Consider the following 23637-nt stretch of genomic DNA (forward strand, 5'->3'; position numbering starts at 1 on the left):
CGACCCGAGAGGCCTCGGCCGCCTTGGTAGCCTCTGCCAGGGCGACTTTTGTCGCCTGATGCTCGCTCTGCTCCGCACCCAGCTGCCCGGCTATGGCCTTCACAGAGGCCGTCGCTTCTTGGGCTCGAAGCCTGAAGGAGTCTCGCTCCTCCTCCAGTTCCTTGATCTTGGCCACCAGAGGGGCGGACTGCTCCTTAGCCGTGGCCAACTCGGCCTGAATGTCAGCACAACGAAGGCGGAGGTCCACCACTTCCGCACTCCGCGCCGACAATAGTCCCTGGGCATCAGCAAGCAGGCCCTTTTGGCACCGGAGCTGGTCCCAGATATCCCTCTCATTTCGCAGGAACACCGATTTCCCAAAGGATCGGGTCTCGAGCTCCTAGGGAGGCAAAACAAAAAACACACGTCAAACACTGCGAGGGGGCTCGGAGAGAAAACAACGCGGCGCGAGAGAGGACAGTACTTACCCTCGTGACACCGGGCAAGTCCTGACCCATAATAGTCATCGCGGTCTGCAGCGACCGCACTGCCAGTTGGCGGTACTGCTCGAGGGTGCCCCAATGCCCCCCCTCTGTGGTATCTTCAAGGGCGAACATGGGCTCCCCCTCGGGGTCAGCCCGGTTCCGCCAGAAAACACGCGGGAAGTTCCACCCGCGAGGCTCGGGCCGTAGCCGGACAAGAGCCAAACTCCCCTCGGCAGGGTCTGGGACTGGTTGCTCCGCGGTACTGGCCGCCTCGATGTCCGCCGCCTCCTTCCCTCGGGAGGAATCATCAGACGAGATTGTCTGAACCAGGGGCGGCGCCAAAATTTGCCCCGTCTCCACCTCCATCGCCTCGGTCTCGACGAACCCGGGGGCTCTAGCCTCCGCCATCTCTACCTCGATGGCCCCGGCGTCCACCGCTGTGACGTCGGAGGTCTTGGGGGCTCCGGCCTCGCCCTCAGCGGCCTCGGCAATAGCAGACGCCCCAGCCTCCTTCGCCCCAAGACGCACAACATCGCGAGGCACGGGCTCCTCCTCCCCCACTCGCTCCACGGCCGCCTCGGCCTCCTTTTCCTGGGCAGCCGCCTCCTCCGAAACGGCTTCGCCCGATGCCGCGCCGCGTCGCGCGCCAGCCTGCGCCTCCGCTGCCTGATGAGCGGAGGAGCTAACGTTCACCTTGAGCGCCTTACGAGGCGCCAAGGGAGGATCTCCCACCAGAAGCGTCTGGCTAGAAGAAAAGACACTCCCAAGGTCAGCATGCAACCAAGGGGCGAACAAGAAGTACTACGGACTCCACCAGAGAAGACGCTTACCGCGAACGGGGATGCAGCCGCTTCGACACCGCCTGCCTCCTCTGCAACGGCGGCGGTGGTGGCAGCAGCGCGGCCTCGGTGCCCACCAGTGCCAGCTGGCCTCCGTCGGACCCCGGCACCTCCTCGACCCTTCGCGGAGATAATGGGGTCGCCCCCACCGTCACACGCTCCACCTCCACCGTCGAACCCATCGGGCTGACGGCACGCTCCTCCGACACCCGCGCCTCGGGTGTGTCGGCCTCGGCCCCGGGACGGGCCGCCACTGGCCCCGGGACACCTTCTCCTCCTCCTAGGGGCGTCAGGCTCCTTGCCGGCGCCCCGGGAACCATCTCCCTGATGTCGGGGAGGTGTTCCAGGCAGGCCGTCCCCACCTCGCGCCCGCCGCCGTCGCTCGAAGAATCCGACACCGATGACGAGGGGGACGGCTCCAAAGGGAGACCGTCGAGCCTCTGGCGCTGGCGACGGGCGTCCAGCTTTTCGCGCGCGAGGATCTTCTTCGTGCGCTTCGCCACCTCGGCATCTTTCTTCTTCTTCTCCTCCTCGGCACGCGCCCTGTTCACGGATCGCCGCCGGGCGTCCTCGGGAACGGGCGGCGGGGAGCCTCGCACGTCTCTTATCCCCTGCGAGAACGACGAAGTAGGACAACAGACCAAAGAGGCGAAAGACAAGAAGGCCGCGAAAGCCTCGACAACATCCGACTTACCAGCGAGACATACCCCCGCGACGGGCGCATCGGGAACGGCATCAAGTCATCAAGCCTCGGCTTCCTATCTACCGCCTCTCTCACCCGACGCAGGGTCTCGTCGTCGGTAAGAGCGAAGGCGGACATCTTGACACCAGCGATTGAATCGCCCGGGGTCATCTCGAACAGCCGCCGCCGCCGGGCCATCAGAGGCAACACCCTCCGGCGGTGAAAAGCCGCCACAACCACGGCCGCCGAAAGGCCGTGGTCACGCAGCTTCCCCAAGGCCCTCAAGAGCGGCTCCAGCCTAGGCTGATCGGCCTTGATAACGCCGTACCCCCATTTCTCTGGTTGACTCTCTACAACCCGCCCGGTATAAGGGGGAAGTCCTCCGCCGTCGTTGCGGAGGTAGAACCAGCCGTCATACCAACGACGGTTGGACGTCGACAGCTGGGCCGGGATGTAGAGTGACTGCCGGTCTTGGCGCACGTGAAGGGTGCAGCCGCCGGCCCTCTGCGCCTTCCGAGCCCCCCTCGCCCCCCCCCGGCTTGGAGGTGAACGTCGCTCGGAACAAATGGAGCCACAACTCCCAGTGGGGAGCAATCCCCAGGTACCCCTCACAGACGGCGACGAAGATGGCCGCCTGCGCGATGGAGTTGGGGCTGAAATTGTGCAGCTCCACGCCATAGTAGTGCGGGAGTGCCCGCATGAAGCTATCCGCCGGCGACCCGAAGCCTCGCTCGTGGAAGACGACGAAGCTCACCACGTAACCGTCGCGCGGCCTCGGCTCCAACTCGTCCCCCGGAGCAATCCACTCCGGCTCGTCGGGGTCGGTGATCGGGCGAAGAAGACCGGCCTCCACGAGCGACTGCAGCTTCTCCTCGGTGACGTCGGACCGCTCCCAGGGAGCCGCCGGGAGGATGACGGGACCACCAGCCATTGCGCGGCGGAGGACGCTGCGACGACGGTAATCTCTCTCCCTTTCTCTTTCGGTCTCTCGCCCTCGCCCTTCTCTTCTCCGGCGCTCTATGCTCTCAGCAACGGCACGGAGGCAGCAAAGGCAAACGCGGAAAAGGTAAGGAGGAAGAGGGCGAGGCTGTTTGCGTATTTATGCAGGGACGAGTTGAAACCGCCGGGCGACGAAATCGGGGAAGTTTCCCCAGAAAATCCGGCGTGGTTATCCAGATCCGGTCTTACCGCCCACGCACTCCTCGTTAATCGCGCGTGCAGGTACGTCCCGTCGGTTGACGCCACGTCGCGTCCAACCGCAGCAGCAGCAGGCGCCGTTTCTCCTCCCCGAAAAAGCCGCCTCAAAAGGCGCGCCTGCCATTAATTAGCCGTAGGGAGAGAAATAACCCCCCGATTCCTTCCAGGCAAAGGAACTGGGCACCGAGCCCGCTACGGTCCAGGGGTTCGAAGGCTGGGCCCCCAGGGGTTTCGACAGCCGCCTCAGGGCAACAGAGTCAGGGGCGACTACGGGCGAGCCTATACGAGGCCAAGGCCCAAGCAAGCGAAACGCTTGGGACGCCCTGTGTCGTGTCCGAGACCGGTAGGGAGGTCTCCGAATGGGATCCCACCGTAGGGAGGCACCGAGCCACCGAGGCCCAGCGAACGGCCTCGGCACCCACTAGAGAAACCCTCCGGTACTCTTGGAGCGCGTCTCCGGACCGCTAGCCGACCCCCAGCGAACGGGGTACGGGCCTCCACTCGGACTTACCCGATAACAGCTCACCGGAAATGCCGTTGCTCGCGCCCACCGAGGGTAGCATGGCATCTTCCACCCCTCCTTCCGAGCGAAAAGGAAGCGCGAGGGTCGAATAAAAAGTCAGGAGAATCCCTGACGGCCCTCCTGCTCCACGCAGAGGCTAAGGGACTCTTTCTGCAGAACATTGCCGAGGCCCAGCGACTTGGGCTCGCACACGAGGGGGCTCGGCAAAACAAACCCTCCTTCCGAGCGAAAAGGAAGCGCGAGGGTCGTACAAAAAGCCGGAAGAACTCCTGACGGCCCTCTTGCTCCGTGCAGAGGCTAGGGAGCTCCTTCTGCAAAAGACGCCGAGACCCCGCAACCTAGGCTCGCACCCGAGGGGGGCTCGGCGGACAGATCCTCACGCGCGAGGGGCGAACAAAAAGCCAGGGGACCTCTGACCGCTCTCTCGCTCCGTGCGGGAGACTCGGGGGCTCCTCCTGCAACTTTGCCGAGACCCAGCGGCTCAGGCTCGCATACGAGTGGGCTCGGCAAACAGCCCCCCGTCCGAGCGAAAAGGACGTGCGGGAGACGGACAAAAAAGTCGGGAGGACCCCTGACCGCCCTCCCGCTCCGTGCGGAGGCTCGGGGGCTCCTCCTGCACCCAAGATAAAGACAAAGCGACCCAAGCCCGTTACGGTCCAGGGGTTCGAAGGCTGGGCCCCCAGGGGTTTCGACAGCCGCCCCAGGGCAACAGAGTCAGGGGCGACTACGGGCGAGCCTATACGAGGCCAAGGCCCAAGCAAGCGAAACGCTTGGGACGCCCTGTGTCGTGTCCGAGACCGGTAGGGAGGTCTCCGAATGGGATCCCACCGTAGGGAGGCACCGAGCCACCGAGGCCCAGCGAACGGCCTCGGCACCCACTAGAGAAACCCTCCGGTACTCTTGGAGCGCGTCTTCGGACCGCTAGCCGACCCCCAGCGAACGGGGTACGGGCCTCCACTCGGACTTACCCGATAACAGCTCACCGGAAATGCCGTTGCTCGCGCCCACCGAGGGTAGCATGGCATCTTCCACCCCTCCTTCCGAGCGAAAAGGAAGCGCGAGGGTCGAATAAAAAGACAGGAGAATCCCTGACGGCCCTCCCGCTCCGCGTAGAGGCTAAGGGACTCTTTCTGCAGAACATTGCCGAGGCCCAGCGACTTGGGCTCGCACGCGAGGGGGCTCGGCAAAACAAACCCTCCTTCCAAGCGAAAAGGAAGCGCGAGGGTCGTACAAAAAGCCAGGAGAATCCCTGACGGCCCTCCCGCTCCGCGCAGAGGCTAAGGGACTCTTTCTGCAGAACATTGCCGAGGCCCAGCGACTTGGGCTCGCACGCGAGGGGGCTCGGCAAAACAAACCCTCCTTCCGAGCGAAAAGGAAGCGCGAGGGTCGTACAAAAAGCCGGAAGAACTCCTGACGGCCCTCTTGCTCTGTGCAGAGGCTAGGGAGCTCCTTCTGCAAAAGACGCCGAGACCCAGCGACTTGGGCTCGCACACGAGGGAGCTCGGCAAAACAAACCCTCCTTCCGAGCGAAAAGGAAGTACGAGGGTCGTACTAAAAGCCGGGGGAACCCCTGACGGCCTTCTCGCTCCAGGTGGAGGCTAAGGGGCTCTTTCCGCAACATCGTCGAGGCCCCGCGATCCGAACCCGCACCCACGGGCCCGGCAAACACGATGAAAACGCCTCGCTCGAAAGAGAAAAAAGCCCCTGAAGAAGTGAAATCACTCCTCCAGGGCCTCGGGGGCTACACCCGGCGGGTGCGCTCGCGCGCACCCACCGAAACCACGAAAACAAAACACCATCCCGACAGGAACTATCAAGAGCCAATTCTCGTCAGAACCTCAGGGGGAGTGCCTCCACTCCCCCCAAGGCTCGGGGGCTACTGTCGGATACCGTGAGGAGGGGTACCCTAAGCAAGATCCAAAAAACTGCTTAGACCCTAAAACGAGATCCAATAAGGCAGACGAGGTCCCAGCCAAAAATCCTCGATTCGCCCGAGGCCTCCTCGCCGAGGCCTCAGAAGAAGTACCGATTCTCCGATTCGCCCGAGGCCTCCTCGCCGAGGTCTGCGGTTCTCCGATTCGCGCGAGGCCGGCTCGCCACCAGCCCCGCGACCACCGCTTTGGCTAGACTATTCCAGCTGGACATCACATCTAATCAAGGCGCTCAACCACCCCGACAACCACACGACGGCACAGTACAGCGAAGTGGCAGGCTAGCACGTCAGCGCCCTGCCACCCACGACGGGATCGTGCAGGGGTTACCGGCTACTGTGCTGCCTAAACTCCTGCACCAAGGACAAACACGACGTGGGGAGTCAGAGCTGGGTTCCTGTGACCTCGGGACCAGCGAACCGACCAAGTTCCGCCTCGCCCGAGACTCCCGGTAGGGCCTCGGGCGAGCTGGCCATGCTCCGCCTCGTCCGAGGCTGGGCTCGTCCCGCAACCTCGTCGCCTCCGCCTCAAAAGTCGCTCGTCGCATCCAATTAATGCGCCCGGCTGCACCCACTACGTAAGCCACGATCGGCAGTACGCCGCGACAGGAGCGACGGGACAACGGTCAAATCGCCTTTTTACCATCCCTTACTGACAATACAGGGTACCATATCCTGTAGACGCACGTTCCGCACTGTTCCGCCTAAATCAACAACGACGATGACCGCCAAGACCCCGCATTGCCGCCTGCAAAGGCCTCGGCACAGCAGGCCTCGGCACAGCGGGTCTCGGCCTCGGCACAGCGGGTCTCGGCCTCAGCGCGGCGGGTCTCGGCACAACCGACTACAGCAGCCCCCAGGTCTCGGCACTTCACCAAGTCAACAAATGAACAGGAGCGCAGCATGTCGCCGGCCTGGAGACCATACCGACTAGACACCGACGGGAACTCCCACGACGCCGCGCTGCTCCGGGAGCAGAATACGTCAGCAAATAGTAGCCTCATGTACTTCTGGCTTCCTCCTTGTGGGTATAAAAGGAGGTAGCCGGTACCATTTCTGGAGAGGAGGGAGGAAGGAGAGGGACACACCGATAGAACCACACACTTCCACGCTGCTTGGGAGCAACGTCCCAAGCAGTTCGCACCACCCTCGCCGAGACCTGGGGCTAGCTCCCTCTCTCACCTAGCTTGTAATCCCCTACTACGAGCACTCCGGTGCAAGGAATACAAGATCGATCTCGCAGACTGGACGTAGGGCCTCGATTGCCTGAACCAGTATAAACCTTGTGTCTCTTTGCATCACCATCCGGGATTAGGGGCACGCAGCACGAATTCACTCGTTGGTTGAGGGACCCCGGTTCCAAAACACCGACAGTAGGCGCCGACATTTGCCATACCAGAATAACACGATGAAGCCTGCCACATGCATCTGGACATCAACGGTATTATAGGCGCCGACAAACTGTCTTGTACTCAACAGCGTGGACAACAAGACTAGGAAGCACGCACTCTCTTTCTCTTTTCTCTCTCTTCTAACTTGTAAGGCTGTCCCCTTCACCTATAAAAAGGGATACGCTCTCTCCTAAAAGGATGTTCATGCCAACTCTCTCTCGGCTAAGCTTGAGATATTCTGAGCACTCGAACCGCTCCACAGCTCTAGAACTCTAAAGCTACACAGAGCATATGTTCCAATACTTAGCGCATGTTGGAACTCACGTCACTCTTGGCCCTTCGGTTCAGAGTCCGACCGAACCTTCGACATCCCCTTCTCATTCTCACTCGTTTGTAACCCCACAACAAACTTCGAACACCTGGACTCAGAAATAAAGTCACCGACCAACTGAAACAGGACGTAGGGCACGTTGCCTGAACCAGTATAAACCATGTGTCATTGAGTGCTAGACCATATCCGATCACAACGTATGACAAAACTATAAATATTTACTTGTTGGTCACTTTTCACACCGACATTACCTCTGACACGAAAGTGCTGGGACTAACAACCCCTTTGCTAATTCCCGCTGTCATGAAGGATTCGATGTTACATTATTATTATCCATTTGCGCAGGACAGGTTGGCAACGTTGGCTTGAATTGATTGAAACAATGTTTAATTCTCTCTCGCTCTCGTGGTTGAAGGTACCCAATCTCACACAGAAAACAAAATGATTCAACCAAACCATTGACAAAAAAAAGATCCGTGTGTCCTTCTTAATCTTCTATGCACTGTTCATTTGACTAATAAATCATGACTAAAAGTATTGTTGGCTGATTTATTGTGAGAAAAAATATTATTCATTGGTTGAAAAAGTATAACTTATAAACCAAGCGAACACGATGCTCATCCCTACCGGACCAACTCTGTGCAACTTCTTAAACTCCTCGCAGCTTAGGTTGTGGGGAGTAGTGCCCCTCGTGCAAGTAATGACTGCTGCTTCATTCTCCTTATTATAAATCAAAGCTTCGAAACTAGATCTTTCAAAAAAAAAAACTCTGTGCAACTAAAAAATGCCTTAAGTTTGTTCATCTACTATGTGCTACCGTGTCTGTGTATAAACAACCAATCAAAGAAGGATTGGCTAGGGGACAACGGGGAAGAGAACAAGCAGCCAAAAGTAGATAGATCAAGAGGAGCTCTACATGAGTTTATCTGGTTCTATTTGAGCCCGTGTCCAGCCCGTCCCACATGTTAGTGACCTAGCTAGGCAACGTTGGTTTGACTGAAACAATGTTTACTGATTCTCTCTGTTTGGCTCTCGTGCTTGAACGTTTTTCAGTAAAAACAAAATGGTTCAACCAAACCATTGGGAAGAAAGATCTGTGGTCATGTTCGTTTGTCTTATAAGCCATATTGTTTCAGTAAAAAAATAATGTTTTTCTTTCACAATAAATCGACGAATAATATTTTTAGTCATAGCTTTTCAACGAAGCGACCAAGACCTGTGTGTCCTTCTCAAACCCCTCATGCTAGCCCACCGAATCAACTCTGTGCAAATGCAAAAATGCCTCAAGTTTTTTCTATGCGCTACCGTGTCTGTGTATAAAGAACCAATCAGAGAAGGATGAAAGAAAAGCTAGGTGATGACAAGGGGGAACAGAAGAATAAGTCAAAAATACTGATAAGTCAGCTGATAATAAAGCCAACGTAGCTCTATACACGAGTTTATCTGGTTTTATTGTAGTCCGGCCTGCCCCACATGGCAGGCCAGGCCTGCTGCTCGACCTTCACTTCACTTCACTTCGCCCCGCCCGCCACCGAAAGCCCGTCACCGGCGTGCCGCCGGAACACCATGGCGCACTCGGGCAGCTCACCGAGACCCGCGAACATGGCGTCCTCCTCGCCCCCTTCCCCGTAGTCGAACATCCCGCCGACGTCGCCGAACTCGTCGGGGAGGGGGGCGGCGGCGCCGAAGAACATCGTCGCCCCGTACATCTCGTCCGCCGCCTCGACGTCCGAAGGCGACGCCGAGGAGGTGACGGACACGCCGTCGTAGAGCCACCTGAACTCGTCGTGCACCTCGACGGCGGCCTCCGCGCCAACGACCTCGGTCTCGGCTGCAGCAGCAGGCGCGCCACCGCGAACCGTGGCAGCGACGACGTCGTGGCTGCCGGATGACGGGGACTCCGCCGGGACTGGCTGCTGCTGGGCCGCCTCTGGCTTCGGGGCCTGGCGGTTCTGCTGCGCCCTCACCTCGACGTCGGAGTGGCTATGCTCGAACGAGTACGTGACGATCACCTTGTCCGGCTCGGCCCGGCTCCGTTCCACCTGCTTCCTCGCCGGGCACCCCTTGGAGCTGCTGCACCTGTAGTAAGCCCTGCTCCGAACGCCAAAACCGAAATCCAGATCAGCAAAAAATTTAAAAAAAATCTAGAGTGGTGCATCCACAAGAACTCGAAGAACACGGTGCGGTCATGTAACCATGGATGCATGATGATTGATTGCTTTTAGTACGTGCCGTGTGCCCGTGTACCTCGGAAAAGGCGAGCCCTTGATGGGCTTCTGGCCGTACTTCCGCCACGCCCACGAGTCCGTCGGCGTGTTGCCCTCGCCGACGCCCTTGGGCCGAGGGCCGCTCACGTCGGCCAGCGGCACGGTCACCACCCGCTTGTTCGCCGACCGCCTCCTCCCGGTACCGGTAGCAGCAGCTGGCGACGTCGACGACGGTGGCGCAGGCGACACCGGCGACCCTGGGCAATCAGCCGACGACGAAACGCCACCAGCAGCGCGAGCCTTGCTCTCGCCGCCGGACACCGTCGGCGAGGACGCCGCCGCCCCGTCGCTCCACTCGCCGTCCATTTGCCCGGCCAGCCCCACAGAGGAAGAAAGCGCGCGCGCGGCGTGATCGACTGGAGTGGAGACAGCAGACAAGACAGCGGCCGGGACGGGGCGCGGCAGGTTTGCCGGAGCAGTTCTCGGCCTGATCCGAATCCGATGTCACCAGCTGCCCCGAGGCAGGCGCATGCTCCGCGGGATATAAAGAAACGCAACGGCGGTGCGGTGTGGAAGTGATCGAGCTAAACTAGTACCACGAGGGAGGCTACGTACGTCGCGGTGACTGACGGTGTCGCGTCCTCGGTTCGTGCGGTGTGATTGGCCGGGGAGGACGTGGGGTTTTGTGGGCGCGCACGCTGGCTGAGCTAGGCTTGGAGACCACGGGGAACTTAAACAAAGAGGACAGACAGCCAGACAAGCTGCTTGAGACGACGAGCGCGAGCGTGCGACGGCGACGTCTCCCCAACCATCTATCTCCATGCCCGTCTTGATGATCGATCGTCGTCCCTCATCTGTCAGCGGTTGCTTTGCTTACTCCTTGGATCCATCGGAAATTAGACGAGAAGCAGTATTAGTTATCCTATTAATTAATCAACGTACACATATTATGCATTGGAGTGGTTGGTGCGTAATAGCAGACGAGCGTGGTTTCGAACCGAGGAAGAAACCATCAGCAGCTTCGGTTCGCCGTCGTGCCCACGCGCTGCAACAGTGACTGTAACTGAGACGCAAATGGCAGTGGCAGCTCATTCCAGAGCCGGAGCCCGGCAGATCACATCCCCATCCCACGCGTTTCCATCGAGGGTTACATTGACAACTAAGTGCTTATTTAGTTCCAAAAAGTTTTTCAAAAAGTGCTACAGTAGACATCACATCGAATCTTGCGATATGTGCATAGAGCATTAAATATAGACGAAAAAAACTAATTGCACAGTTTGGTTCGAAATTGCGAGACGAATGTTTTGAGCCTGATTAGTCCATGATTGAACACTAATTGCCAAATAAAAACGAAAGTACTACGGTACCCAACTTCTCAAAATTCATGAACTAAACACGCACTGCATACGCCGGAATTCTTTTGCCGCCTACAGTACTTCCTATAAAAGAATCTAGATATTTCGGCAGATGCGTCAAGCTAAGAGACAGGAGTAAGGTCGTGGTAATTCAGGACAGGACTTGTCGTTATCCATCGGTTGCTTGGGGAAGAAACAACAACAACTTCGCTACCAGCCAGTACCATTTCTTCTTTCAGAATTTTACAAGTCGATTATTTCCTCTAGGAGAGTCTAGATATGATATGGTCTTCTGGCCTGGGTCAAATTAACCTTTGGAATGCTGGGACACTGAAGGCCGAAGCCGAATCCCATTCCCAGGACGGCAGGACTTCATGTCAGACATATTCCTTAGCAGCTTCATGTTTGAGAGATCCAATAAATCCAACCACAGCCACCATCATCATCGTCCAATGGTGAGCGGCCTTGCTCAAATTCTTGCATGGAAATAGACATCACGCGTTCCATACATCCACCGCAACACGAAACCATCGTTTTTTTTTCGAATTCTTTGATCGTACTCTGACGGGATTATTCAATCGTTAATCTGTTCAGTTATGGCATCACAATCCTTCTCGGCTGCTGAGTTTCTTTATTCCTCGGATGTTGTCATCGACCCTGACTCCTGAGAGTTCTAATGTTAGATCACAGCAGTGCCTCTAAATCATAGATCGGGATAAGCATCTTACTTTAGGGTTCCTCTAGTTCGCCCTGGCGCACAGTTGCACCACAGCCTCATGGACGCCGGTGTGGACGCTGGTGTCGAGGGAGCTCGGCGCGGTGGAGAGGAGGCGAGGTCCAGTGGCCCGGTGATGACCCTGCAAGGGGCGATGCAGAGGTGATGGCGAAGTTGGTGGAGGTTCCCGTCGCTGGCAGCACTCACTTTTAGATCGGATTAGGTTTCTCTGTGGGTGGTTACAGCGGCTCCAGTCAACCTCGTCATCCGAGTCCTGGTCCCCACACCTCTTTTTATAGTGCTGTGCGGCAGGGGCCCAGCAACCATATTAGGGTTGGGCGCCCCCGATCAGGACGCAGATCCAAAGGTCCAATAGACCGTTGGTGGAGATCAACTAACATTCTCCCACTTGATCTCAATATCATCTTTTAATTTCATATCATTTACTTTTATTCATTCCATTACAGATTAGTGCATAGAGCATGTTTCATCGTCACGGTCAATTGCCGATAGATTTAACAGCTACACCACACCACTCTGTTCTGAAATAGATACTTAACTTTGGACCTTCTTTTGTCCAGGAATTATAGGCTTTTCTCTTAAACTCATGCTAGCTACATGTTCTCTGAACACGTTGGGTGATAAGCCTTTTGTAAGCGGATCCGCGAGCATCTTTTTGGTACTTATATGCTCAAGACTTATGACTTGATTCTGGACTTTATCTTTCACAACATAACACTTTATGTCAATGTGTTTGACAGCATCACTTGACTTATTGTTGTGAGCATACTGTACTGCCGGATTATTATCGCAGTATAACTTAAGTGGTCTACATATGTCATCAACCACCTTCAAACCGGGTATGAACTTCTTTAGCCAGTTCATCTGTCCCGTTGCCTCATAACACGCTACAAACCGTCATACATTGTGGACGATGTAGTAACAGTTTGCTTTGAGCTTTTTCATAAAATAGCTCTCCTTACGAGAGTGAATACATATCCAAACGTTGATTTTCTATCATCTCCCGCATAATCAGAATCTGAATATCCCACTATATGAAGTGAATCAGATCTTCTATACGTTATCATGAGGCCTTTCGTTCCTTACAAATAACGTAAAACTTTCTTTACCACTTTCTAGTGTTCTGTTTTAGGATTGCTCTGAAATCTGCCAAGTAACCCGGTAACAATTGTCAAGTCAGGGCGCGTACATACTTGAGCATATTGCAAGCTTCCGACAGCTGAAGCGTATGAAACCACTTTTATTTGATCGATCTCATATTGGTTCTTAGGGCATTGAAAATCTTCATATCTGTCGCCCTTGACTATAGGAGCAGGTGAGGGACTACATTTGTGCATACAAAATTTCTTTAAGATCTTTTCTATGTATGCCTTTTGTGATAGTCCTAATACCCCTTTACTTCTATCTCGGTGAATCTTGATCCCTAGAACGAACGAAGCTTCACTAAGATCTTTCATATCAAATTTTAAGGATAAAAACTTCTTTGTCTCCAGTAGTAGACTGACATCACTACTAGCAAGTAAGATATCATCCACACACACGACAAGGAAGATAAACTTCCCATTCTTAAACTTTGCATAGACACAATTGTCCTCTACATTCTCTTTAAAACCCAAAATTCCTTATTGTCTAATCAAACTTCAAGTACCACTGTCTTGAAACTTGTTTTAATCCATAGATGGATTTCTTTAGGTGACATCCCATTCATTCTTTTCCTTCCATGATAAAACCTTTTGATTGTGCCATGTAAACATTTTCCTTCAAGTCCCCGTTGAGAAATGTCGTCTTTACATCCATCTGATGTAATTCTTAATCGTAATGTGACACTAATGCCATTATGATTCTGAAGAAATCCTTACATGAGACTGGAGAAAAATGTCTCATTATAATCAATCCCTTCTCTTTACGTAAAGCCTTTTGCCACAAGTCTCACTTTATATCTCTCTATATTTCCTTGAGAGTTAGGTTTTATTTTGTAGACCCATTTATAGCCTACTGTTTTGACTTCTTTAGGAATTATATCCAAGTCCCAAACTTTATTGGCATTCATAGATTTTATTTCATCTTCCATGGCTTCAAGCCACTTTCATGAATGATCACTTCTCATGGTTTATTCAAATGAGGTAGGATCATCCTCCATTTGAAATTCCTCAGTATTGTATACTTTATAGTCAGCAGAAATAACTAATTTTCTAACTCTTTGAGACCTTCTAGGGGCCTCCACATTTGGCACATCTTCTATTTGAGGCTATTGTTGCTCCCCCTCATGTGTGGCAATAGGTTCTATAGGATCCTAAAGAACAGGATCCTCATCGTCATTCATTGTTGTCATAGGTGGAATAACAACAGGTGTTGGCACCAGTGGCGGAGCCAGGGGGGGCTGGCAGGGGCCATGGCCCCCCCAATGTTTGACAACAAAGAAAATTAGTAGTATAACTTAATATTTTTTATTTATATTAAGAGAAAGATTATATAAAATTTTTGTCATATATACCTATTAATATCTTCTAGATAATATAATCATACAAAATACAACTAGATAATAAAATTATCGCAATGAAAAAGACCGAGCCGGCCCCCCTAAGTATAAATCCTGACGGCCGGCCCCCCCTGACTGTAAATCCTGGCTCCGCCACTGGTTGGCACCACAGTATCTTGCACTATCGGTGCAGCGACAGCAGGTAGTGAGAAAATTGGCTTATGAATCATTGGAGTGGGCGCATACACCCGCTTCTCTTCAAAGTCAATTTCTCGAGCTACCATGCTCCCCCTCATCATTTCATCCTCTAGGAAGACAACGTGTCTCGTTTCTACAAACTTTGTATGTCTATCTGGATAGTAGAAACGAAAACCTTTTGACTTTTCTAGGTAGCCAATGAAATGGCAACTTACTGTTTTGGGATCTAGCTTCCTAATATTTGGGTTAAATACTTTAGCCTCAGCAGGACTCCCCCACACACGTAAGTGGTTTAGTGAGGGTACTCTTCCTATCCACAACTCATACAGTGTTTTGGGCACTGACTTACTTGATACTCTATTGAGAATATGAATGGCGGTTTTTAACGCCTCCATCCACAGGCTCAATGGTAAGGTCGAGTAACTTATCATACTGCGCACCATGTCCATCAGGGAACAATTGCGTCTTTCAGCTACTCCATTCTGCTGAGGTTCGTCCGGTATGAAATACTGGGCTTCTATGCCATTTTCCTGTAAGAACCTTGTAAAAGGTCTAGGAACTTGGCCATATGGGGTATGCTGACCGTAGTACTCCCCCCACGGTCGGACCTGACTATCTTAATCTTTAAATTGTGTTGGTTTTCAATTTTTGCCTTAAATATCTACACTTATCCAATGTTTCTGTTCTTTCTTTGATTAGATAAATGTAGACATAACGGGAGTAATCATCTATGAATGTTATGAACGAATCATTACCCTCCACACTCTTTATAGAAAATTGACCACAGATGTCTATGTGAATAATCTATAAAATTCATGTGCTTCGTTTGACATCTTTCTTAATTTTCTTTACATACTTTCCTTTTATGCATTCTCTGCATTGTTCTAAATCTAAGAGCTCTAATAGAGGAAGAATATTATTCTTAACTAGTCTTTCTATTCTCCCCCTCGAAATATGACCTAAACGACAGTGCCATAATTTCGACGACGTATCGTGAGCTCTCTTATGCCACCATTTCCAGAGTAACTCTCTATCACCAGTTGCTTTATCAGCTGGGTAGCATATGTCTTTGAAGAGCCAGTGAACTGACTCTTTATTCTATCGAGGTACTCGGTGACCGTGTCACACTCTGGGATTGAGCCCACAATTGCAGGCTTAATTGTGTTCTTTATCACAGCCAAACATTTCTTATTGGCAGTGACCCACTTCCTATGCTCAAGGTCATAGGACATCTTTTGAGATTCAAAATCCCTCTCTTTAGTTGCCCAAGCGGCATCAACCTCGTTTATCTCCCTCACCGGTGCCACAGGATCAGTGAGACACGGTGAGGTGACTACCCAGTCCTCCTCAGTCAAGATAAAGGTCGGGTCAATCTTTTTCTTAACATAAAAAAATAACAACAATTGCATGCCTTGATTCCAACGTTGGTCAAAATCAAAACATACAACTGTTCTTATACATTAAATCTACATCACCGTTGGGCAGAAATATAAATAATGCATAAATCATTAACTTTTATGATATTATTATTATCAACGTTGGTCAGAAAATAACAACATCATAATCATGTCAAAATCTCTTTTCTCTCCAATTATACAATTGTTTTTATACACTAACTCTACATCACCGTTGGGCAGAAATAGAATTAATGCATAAAATCATTAAAATTACGATATTGTTATTAACAACGTTGATAAGAAAATAACAACATCATAATCATGTCAAAGTCTCTTTTTCTCCAATTAAATATCACGTTGGTTCAAAATAACTAGAGAATAAATAATTTCTTTAGCAGCGGAAAAACTCTATTTTTCTCCAATTAAATATCACGCTGGTTCAAAATAACTGGAGAATAAACAATTTCTTTAGCAGCGGAAAACATATACTCCATTTCTTGAATTTTACCCACAGAGAAAAATTACTTTTCTATTTTATTTGAGCTATTTTTCATTATCCAGAAATAAGCAATTACTGGAAAATAAAAAGAAAAAATTAATCTTGGGTCGGAATTGGCACAGTGGCCCGGGCCAGCTCTGGCCTTTCACTCGCACGCGCATGTGCTGCGCTGACCTAGGCCGCAACCTAGGCCTGGGCCCACAAAGCAGGCCCGGTTGATCTGCGTCGTTGAATCCTGAAAGGATCAAGATACCCAAGAGGGGGGGTGAATTGGGCTAATTCTAAATTTTCTTGCAATAATCAAATCCTACGGTTAGCCCAATTAACCCCTTGTGCCTAGAAAAGTGTTTCTATTAATCTAACGCACAACGGACTTGCAACCTATGTTTCAAACTTACTCTAGCATGACAATTCTATGAATGTAAAGACAAGTATTGAATTGCTCAAAGTAAATGCTCAAAGTAAATAGAGAGAGAGGAACGCGGCGATATTTTGCCAAGGTATCGGAGAGTCGCCACTCCCCACTAGTCCTTGTTGGAGAACCCGCGCAAGGGTGTAGCTCCCCCTTGATCCGCGCAAGGATCAAGTGATCTCTACGGATTGATTCTTCGACACTCCGTCGTGGCGAATCACCCAAAACCGCTCACAACTTGAGTTGGGTCACCCACAAGCTCCGCCGGGTGATCACCAAGCTCCCAATCACCACCAAGCCGTCTAGGTGATGGCGATCACCAAGAGTAACAAGCATGAACTCTCACTTGACCACGTGAAGCCTAATGAGAACGGTGGATGCACACTTTGCTACTCTTGATTCACTAATGAGGCTACTCTCTTGGATTCACGAATCTCAATCACCTCACTAGGACCTTGCTCTTCTTGGCACTCACAAACATGTTTCTCGACTGTTGGAATGAGCAAAAGTGACTCCACACATGAGTGGAGCTTCTATTTATAAGGCAGCCTGAAAAACGAACCGTTATGAGCTTCTGCGGGGTGACCGGACGCTCCGGTCATGTTGACCGGACGCTCTGGTCAGTTCAACCCGCAAACTAGTGTTTAAGTGTTGACCGGACACTGGCAGGGTCCGATCACCACTGACCAGATGTGTCCGGTCGCATTAAACCCTCACTGGATGCTTACTGTACTCGACCGGATGCTGGATCCATAGAGTCCAGTCAGTATTGACCAGACGTGTTCGGTCGTAGATTTCCTTCTCTGGAACCTTACTAGAGTCGACCGGACGCTGCCTCCCAGCGTCCGGTCACTTGACCACTCCAGCGTCCGGTCGCACCGAACACAGTCTCTTGATCAAATGAACTGACTGGACCCTACGACCAATGTCTGGTCGCACCAGAGTCAGCGTCCGGTCAGCATTTGACCCTCCATTCCCTTCCAACTCTCGAACATATGTGAATGAAGTTTACTCCATAGGATCGTAGGGCTGTTGTGGAGCTACCTAGTGCTAGTTTTAACAAGTGTGCACCACACCTAACTCACTAGACTCATCTAGGTCAAGCTACCCGTCCATACCCCCCTTAATAGTACGGCCAAAGGAAAAACAAAGTCCTAAACTACTCTAAGTGTCACTCCAACTCCAATCGACACTTAGAACTAGTCATCCTTAACCTTGTCGTCCATCCTTTGAAAACCGAAACGATTTCCATCGTAGGGGCATGACAACCTTGATTGCCCAATTGATCTCCATTACCATGACCTAACTTAATTGCCTCTACAAAACACATGTTAGTCATAGTAATCTTGTATTGTCATTAATCACCGAAACCCAACAAGGGGCCTAGATGCTTTTAATCTCCCCTTTTTTGGTGATTGATGATAATACCGCCTCGAGTATGTGAAAGAGTGAGGTTTTTGTTATGCTTGGTTCATATAAGCTTTTGTTAATAAGAACAAAAGAGTTAGGCAAACTTATATGACCCAAGCTAACACAATGTACTCAAAGGATATGAATTAAGCATGAGTACTTGTAATAAAGCTCATTTGCATCGGAGTATAAATGCGGAAGCAAAGGCAAATGAGCATAACACAAATGATATGATATATAAAAAATTCAAAGTAGAGAGCACACATGTCATATATCACAATCACATAGATATCACTGTCACATAGATATAATAGTATGCATAATGTATCACACACATAGAAACTCTAAATGTAATAGATAATAAGCTAATAATAGATAACTAGCTCCCCCTAAATGTCGCTCCCCCTGAGTCTACATACTCGAACCCTCTCCCCTTTTGGCGTCAAACACCAAAACCTAAGGGTCGGTCGACGGGGCTGCAGCGGATGAGTCGGGCGCTGAGGTACGAGGAGCAAGATGAAACTAGGCGCCATCATCATCTGACCCTAAGCTCTGTACTGACTGACCCTCTGTGGCTAAAAGTGTCGCTGAAGCGGTCTAGGTCTGAGCTGAGGCAGGTGCGGCCTGTGATGCCGCTGGTACGTCTGTCGTAGGATCTAAAGAGGCAACAGATGAAGGGAGCCTCTGAGTAGTCACGGCGATAGGGGCTGCTGTAGAAGGACCGGCGGTATGCATATGTGGCGGTGTAGGCATGCCTGTCAACTCGCTGAAGGATGCTCCAAGACTCCTAGAGACTGACATGTCAGGCACAAATAGCGAGGATGACTGATCCAGGGAGAAGCCCGTATGATATGGTGTGAACTACGGGGCTACCACTGGTGAGGACAACCACTGGGACACCTGTACTATGAAAGAAGCAAACGGAGCTAGAGGCTGTCCCTGACTCTGAAGCCCACTGGGCTATACTGCTAGAGTCGTCGAAGTGGTGGCAGGCTAAGCAAGCTAGGGTGAAGGCTGTGGTAGTGGAGCCCCAAGTGCTGTTACTACATGCTACATAAATCCCATAAGCTGCTGCTACATGAGTAACTGCTACTGATGCATCTGCTGCTGCTGCTGCTGGAGGATCTGCTGCTGTCGCTGGAACTGGTCCTGACGAGCCTAAAACTGTGCAAAGTTTGCAGCTGTCTCCTAAGCCTGTCGTGTCTGATCCTGCTGTATCCGCTCAAGAATAGCAATCAAGGCAGGGTCTGTCTGTGGTGCAGGTGGAGCTGAGCTGGAACTGCTAGCCTCTACATCGTGTCTGTGTGGAGGATCTAATGAATAGGCCGGTAGTCATCATCTGAACTGTCACTAGACTCGGTCCTCTCCTCCTGAGCCTCAAGCTGCTCCTCCTCAGTAGCGGCTATGCCTCTAATAATCTCATCCTGCTGAGCTACTGACTCTGGTACATCTGAACGATGGCAAGGCTGAGTGGGAGCCTATGGTGTGCTATGCCTGATCCTCTGTGCCATGTTATAAGCTAGAAACTCAGTGGTGGCACCTTTGTACTCTGCAACCATCTCAGGGGTCCTAACCTACACAACCTTAAGCATCAGGAAAGTGATCCAATGTGCATATGGAAGCTGCCTACGACCCTTGAAGCCCTCAGCTATAGTATCCTCCATCTCTGATAGAAGAAGGTCCCAAATGTCAAATACGGTCTGCTGCATCAGGGCATTATGGAGCCAGAGCTGTAGGCGAGTCAGACCCTCTCTGTATCCCAACCTGGGAAGTAGTGTCCTCCTGATGATAGCCTCTAGCACTTGAGCTATAGGAGTAAGGTCACTGGGGTTCCTCCTCGACCCCTCACTAAAGGGCTCCTTGAAGCAATGTCACACAAGATCAGTAGGGGGCACCAACCCTCCATGAGGACGCCTAGGAGGCTCCTGCTATCCATAACATACCTCATGTAACCTGACAGACTACTCCTATAGCCTCAGTATCTCCCTAGCCCTGAAACTCATCACCCTGTAGTCTCTACCTCTGAATACAAACTGTATAAAGTTATGCTGCGGGTCAACATAGAGCGAAGCATAAAACTACCGAACCCAAGATGGTACATACAGTCCAGTCCGACCAATCAGATCTGTCAGCCCCGGCAAATATGATAAGTAAGGGCGGATATGCTCTCTGGCTGCTACCACAATAGCCTCAATACTATAGACTCTCTGAGATCTAAACACTGCCCCACTATTGATATAAGCATTGTAGAAATCCTCCTACGGTGGCGTGTAGAAACCCTCTGCTGCTCTCTCATCCCTCCTTGGAGGAAACCACACCTCAAACTCTACAAATCTCAGCTGCCGAACCTGCCTGGCCGTGGCGGCCCTCAAGTCAAGATGTACCACTAGAGGCGGACCCTGTGGTCTAGGCAGTGGACGCGATCCCCTCCGCTGTGTTAGTGGCCTCAGTGAGACTAGAACATGGGTACGACCAGAGTAGCGTAGCTAGGGTGCCTGCTTGGTCTCCTCGGCCTCCTCGGCCTGCTGGCCCTCCTGAGTCTCCTGAGCTGGCTGAAGCTCTACTAGTGGGGGCTGCTGCTGTGGCTCCTGCTAGGACTCCCCCTAAGGCTGAGGCTCCTTAATAGCTAGACGACATTCTACCATCATGACAGTCCTAGGTGGACCACCATGACGACGCTCAGCCTCCTCAACTGCTACCCTCTGTGCTGGTGTAAGCTACTGATCTACAATGACAACACCACTACGAGCACCGCCTCTCTTGGCATGCTCTACGGCCTCAGCGATTGCTGCCGCTCTTGCTGTCTCTGCGTCAGGGTACTTGCGCTTCTTAGATGTAACCTGCTTCGTCGCCTTGCCTTTGGTTCCTACGGGCAAGCGAGACGGGGGCCTCCGATCGTCATCTCCTGGACCACCACCAACGTTCTTGGTGCGAGCCATCTGATCTGACAAGAGAAAAACTGCTGCTGTCAAGATCAACAATCCACTGACACTTTCGAGGCTTGGCCTCGATCCGTACTCACGAGCTTGGCTCTGAGTTAACTGACAACCGCACCTGTCACCTCAACGACACCGACTCGCTGCACGATGGAATAGATGGATATATGAGTAAATATGATATATCTAAAAGATACAAAACCCTATGAGAGCAAGCAATTTAGATGCGAAATTGAAGCGATTGGCTTGCTACCTGATGAACCAACGATCCGAGAAAAGAAGAGACGTCACGCGGGGAACCTTTGAAACTGGCTAGGGTTAGGGTTGCGAACCACTTTGATGAATCAGCGGCCCTGGATGAGATTAGAAATCAATGCTTTGAAATCTATCTAGGTCATGGGCAAAACACAGTGGGTGCTAGGGCACGGCCTTACCAGTGGAGGGGAGAGAGACGGCGGGGAAACAGTCGGCGGCGAGTGACGGCGGGGGAACAGTCGGCGGCGAGCACTGGTGGGCTACGGCGTCGATGCACGGTCGTAGTTGCGGCGTTAGTGAGGCCTAGCGTTGGCGTGGTGAGCTGGCATGGAGAAGAGCAGGGCGAACGCGATGGTGGTGGAGGCACGATGGCATTGGCACGGGAGGCGCGCGGGAGACTTACGGACGCGGCGGGTGGTGAAGGCATGGCTGCGTGGACGCGGCGAGCTGGCGCGGCGAGCTACGGCAGCGGCAGCAGCTAGGGCACGAACTAGATGGGGCGAAGGGTACGGCCGGATTGGTTAAATAGGATCCCCTGACGTGACAAGAAAGGAAACGGATAAAGAGTCCTAAAGCCGCATGAGATCTACTGACCGGACGCTCCGGTGGTAGCGACCGGACGCTACCACCCAACGTCCGGTCGATTCTAGAGAGGTCCAATTCCTCTGGAATCACGACCGGACACGTCCGGTGGTCCATGACCGGACGCAGCCAGAGTCCGGTTAGTTGCCTTCAACTCCATGTAGATCGACCAGACGCTAGAACCCTTCCTGACCGGATGCTCAAATGCAGAGTCCGGTCACTCCTTCAGCTTCTATTCACCTCCTGTGAACTGACCGGACGCTGGACAACAGAGTCTGGTGCAGCGTCCGGTCACTCTTTTCTAGCAAATCTTCAATGTTCCTCCACGCTGCCTATTTCCAATCAAGTCCCAATAAGAATAAGATTCAAATAAACACCAATTAGGACCGATGTGAGTGACCTCTCTCAAATCCTCATATTTTTCAAAATATTTTGCCTTAGGCTATAATTCTTTTTAAGAAAATAGGCAATAAGAGGGCAAATGGAACAAAACGACAAAACAACATTCATGCATATTCAATACTTTGTAAGTAAATCTAGTTGCTTGTCAAGTTTGATCCAAGGTTAAGCTTCTTCACATGCTTTTCGGCGGTTATCTTAACCATGTTAAACAAGCCCTATATGCATTATCAAAAAATAAACATGTTGTATATTACAATGAATGCAAGGGACAACACAAGCTCAATTTTTAGTGAAGTTGCTAAAATTAAGTATATTGAGCTCATTCCGCAATCTACAAAATGTAGCCTTATCTAGCGGTTTAGTGAAGATATCCGCTAATTGATCTTCGGTTCTTACACCTTCTAGTGATATATCATTTTTAGCAACATGATCTCTTAGAAAGTGATGGCAGATATCTATGTGCTTGGTGTGAGAGTGTTGAACCAGATTCTTTGCAAGTTCTACCGTACTTTCATTGTCGCACAAAAGAGGTACCTTTTCTAGAACTACATCATAGTCTAGCAAAGTTTGTTTCATGTATAAAATTTGTGCACAACAAGCACCCGTGGTAATGTATTCCGCTTCGGCGGTGGACAAAGCCATACTATTTTGTTTCTTGGAGGACCAAGACACAAGTGATCTACCAAGCAAATGGCACCCTTCGTATGTGCTCTTTCTATCAACTTTGCAACCGGCATAATCCGAATCAGAATAGCTAACTAATTCAAATATACCTCCTTTGGGATACCAAAGGCCAATGCTTGGTGTGTGCTTAAGATACCTAAGGATTCTTTTTACGGCAATTAAATGTGTTTCCTTAGGATTAGCTTGAAATCTAGCACACATACACACACTAAATATGATGTCGGGCCTAGATGCGGTTAAATATAACAAGCTACCAATCATAGAACGGTAGAGAGTTTGATCAACCGGGTTACCTCCTTCATCTAGGTCAAGATGTCCATTGGTAGGCATTGGTGTCTTGATTGGCTTACATTCATCCATCTTGAATCTCTTGAGAAGATCTTTTGTGTATTTCTCTTGAGAGATGAAGATGCATTCTTTCATTTGCTTGACTTGAAAACCAAGAAAGAATGTAAGCTCACCAATCATTGATATCTCTAACTCCTTCGACATCAATTCACCAAATTCTTTACATGAGTCTTCATTTGATGATCCAAGATGATATCATCAACATACACTTGACAAATGAAGATATGTCCATCAAGCTTCTTGGTAAATAGTGTGGTGTCGACCTTCCCAATGGTGAAGCCCTTCTCAATGAGGAAGTCCTGAAGGCGCTCATACCAAGCTCTTAGGGCTTGCTTAAGCCCATATAGTGCCTTGGACAATCTATAAACATGATTAGGATA

General features: G+C 51.4%; 1 protein-coding gene across 1 annotated transcript; it reads right to left on the minus strand.

The window, feature by feature from the left end:
* Positions 1-8608: 8608 nt before the first annotated feature.
* On the minus strand, positions 8609-10277 carry LOC136452907 (probable WRKY transcription factor 65). Its single transcript, XM_066453488.1, has 2 exons — positions 9605-10277; positions 8609-9448 (listed from the first exon to the last, which is right to left on the minus strand). The coding sequence occupies exons 1-2, from the start codon at positions 9928-9930 to the stop codon at positions 8869-8871; spliced, it is 906 nt and encodes a 301-aa protein (XP_066309585.1). The 5' UTR covers positions 9931-10277; the 3' UTR covers positions 8609-8868.
* Positions 10278-23637: the final 13360 nt, after the last annotated feature.

Source organism: Miscanthus floridulus, chromosome 5 (genome assembly GCF_019320115.1).
Source record: "Miscanthus floridulus cultivar M001 chromosome 5, ASM1932011v1, whole genome shotgun sequence".
Lineage (NCBI taxonomy): Eukaryota > Viridiplantae > Streptophyta > Magnoliopsida > Poales > Poaceae > Miscanthus > Miscanthus floridulus.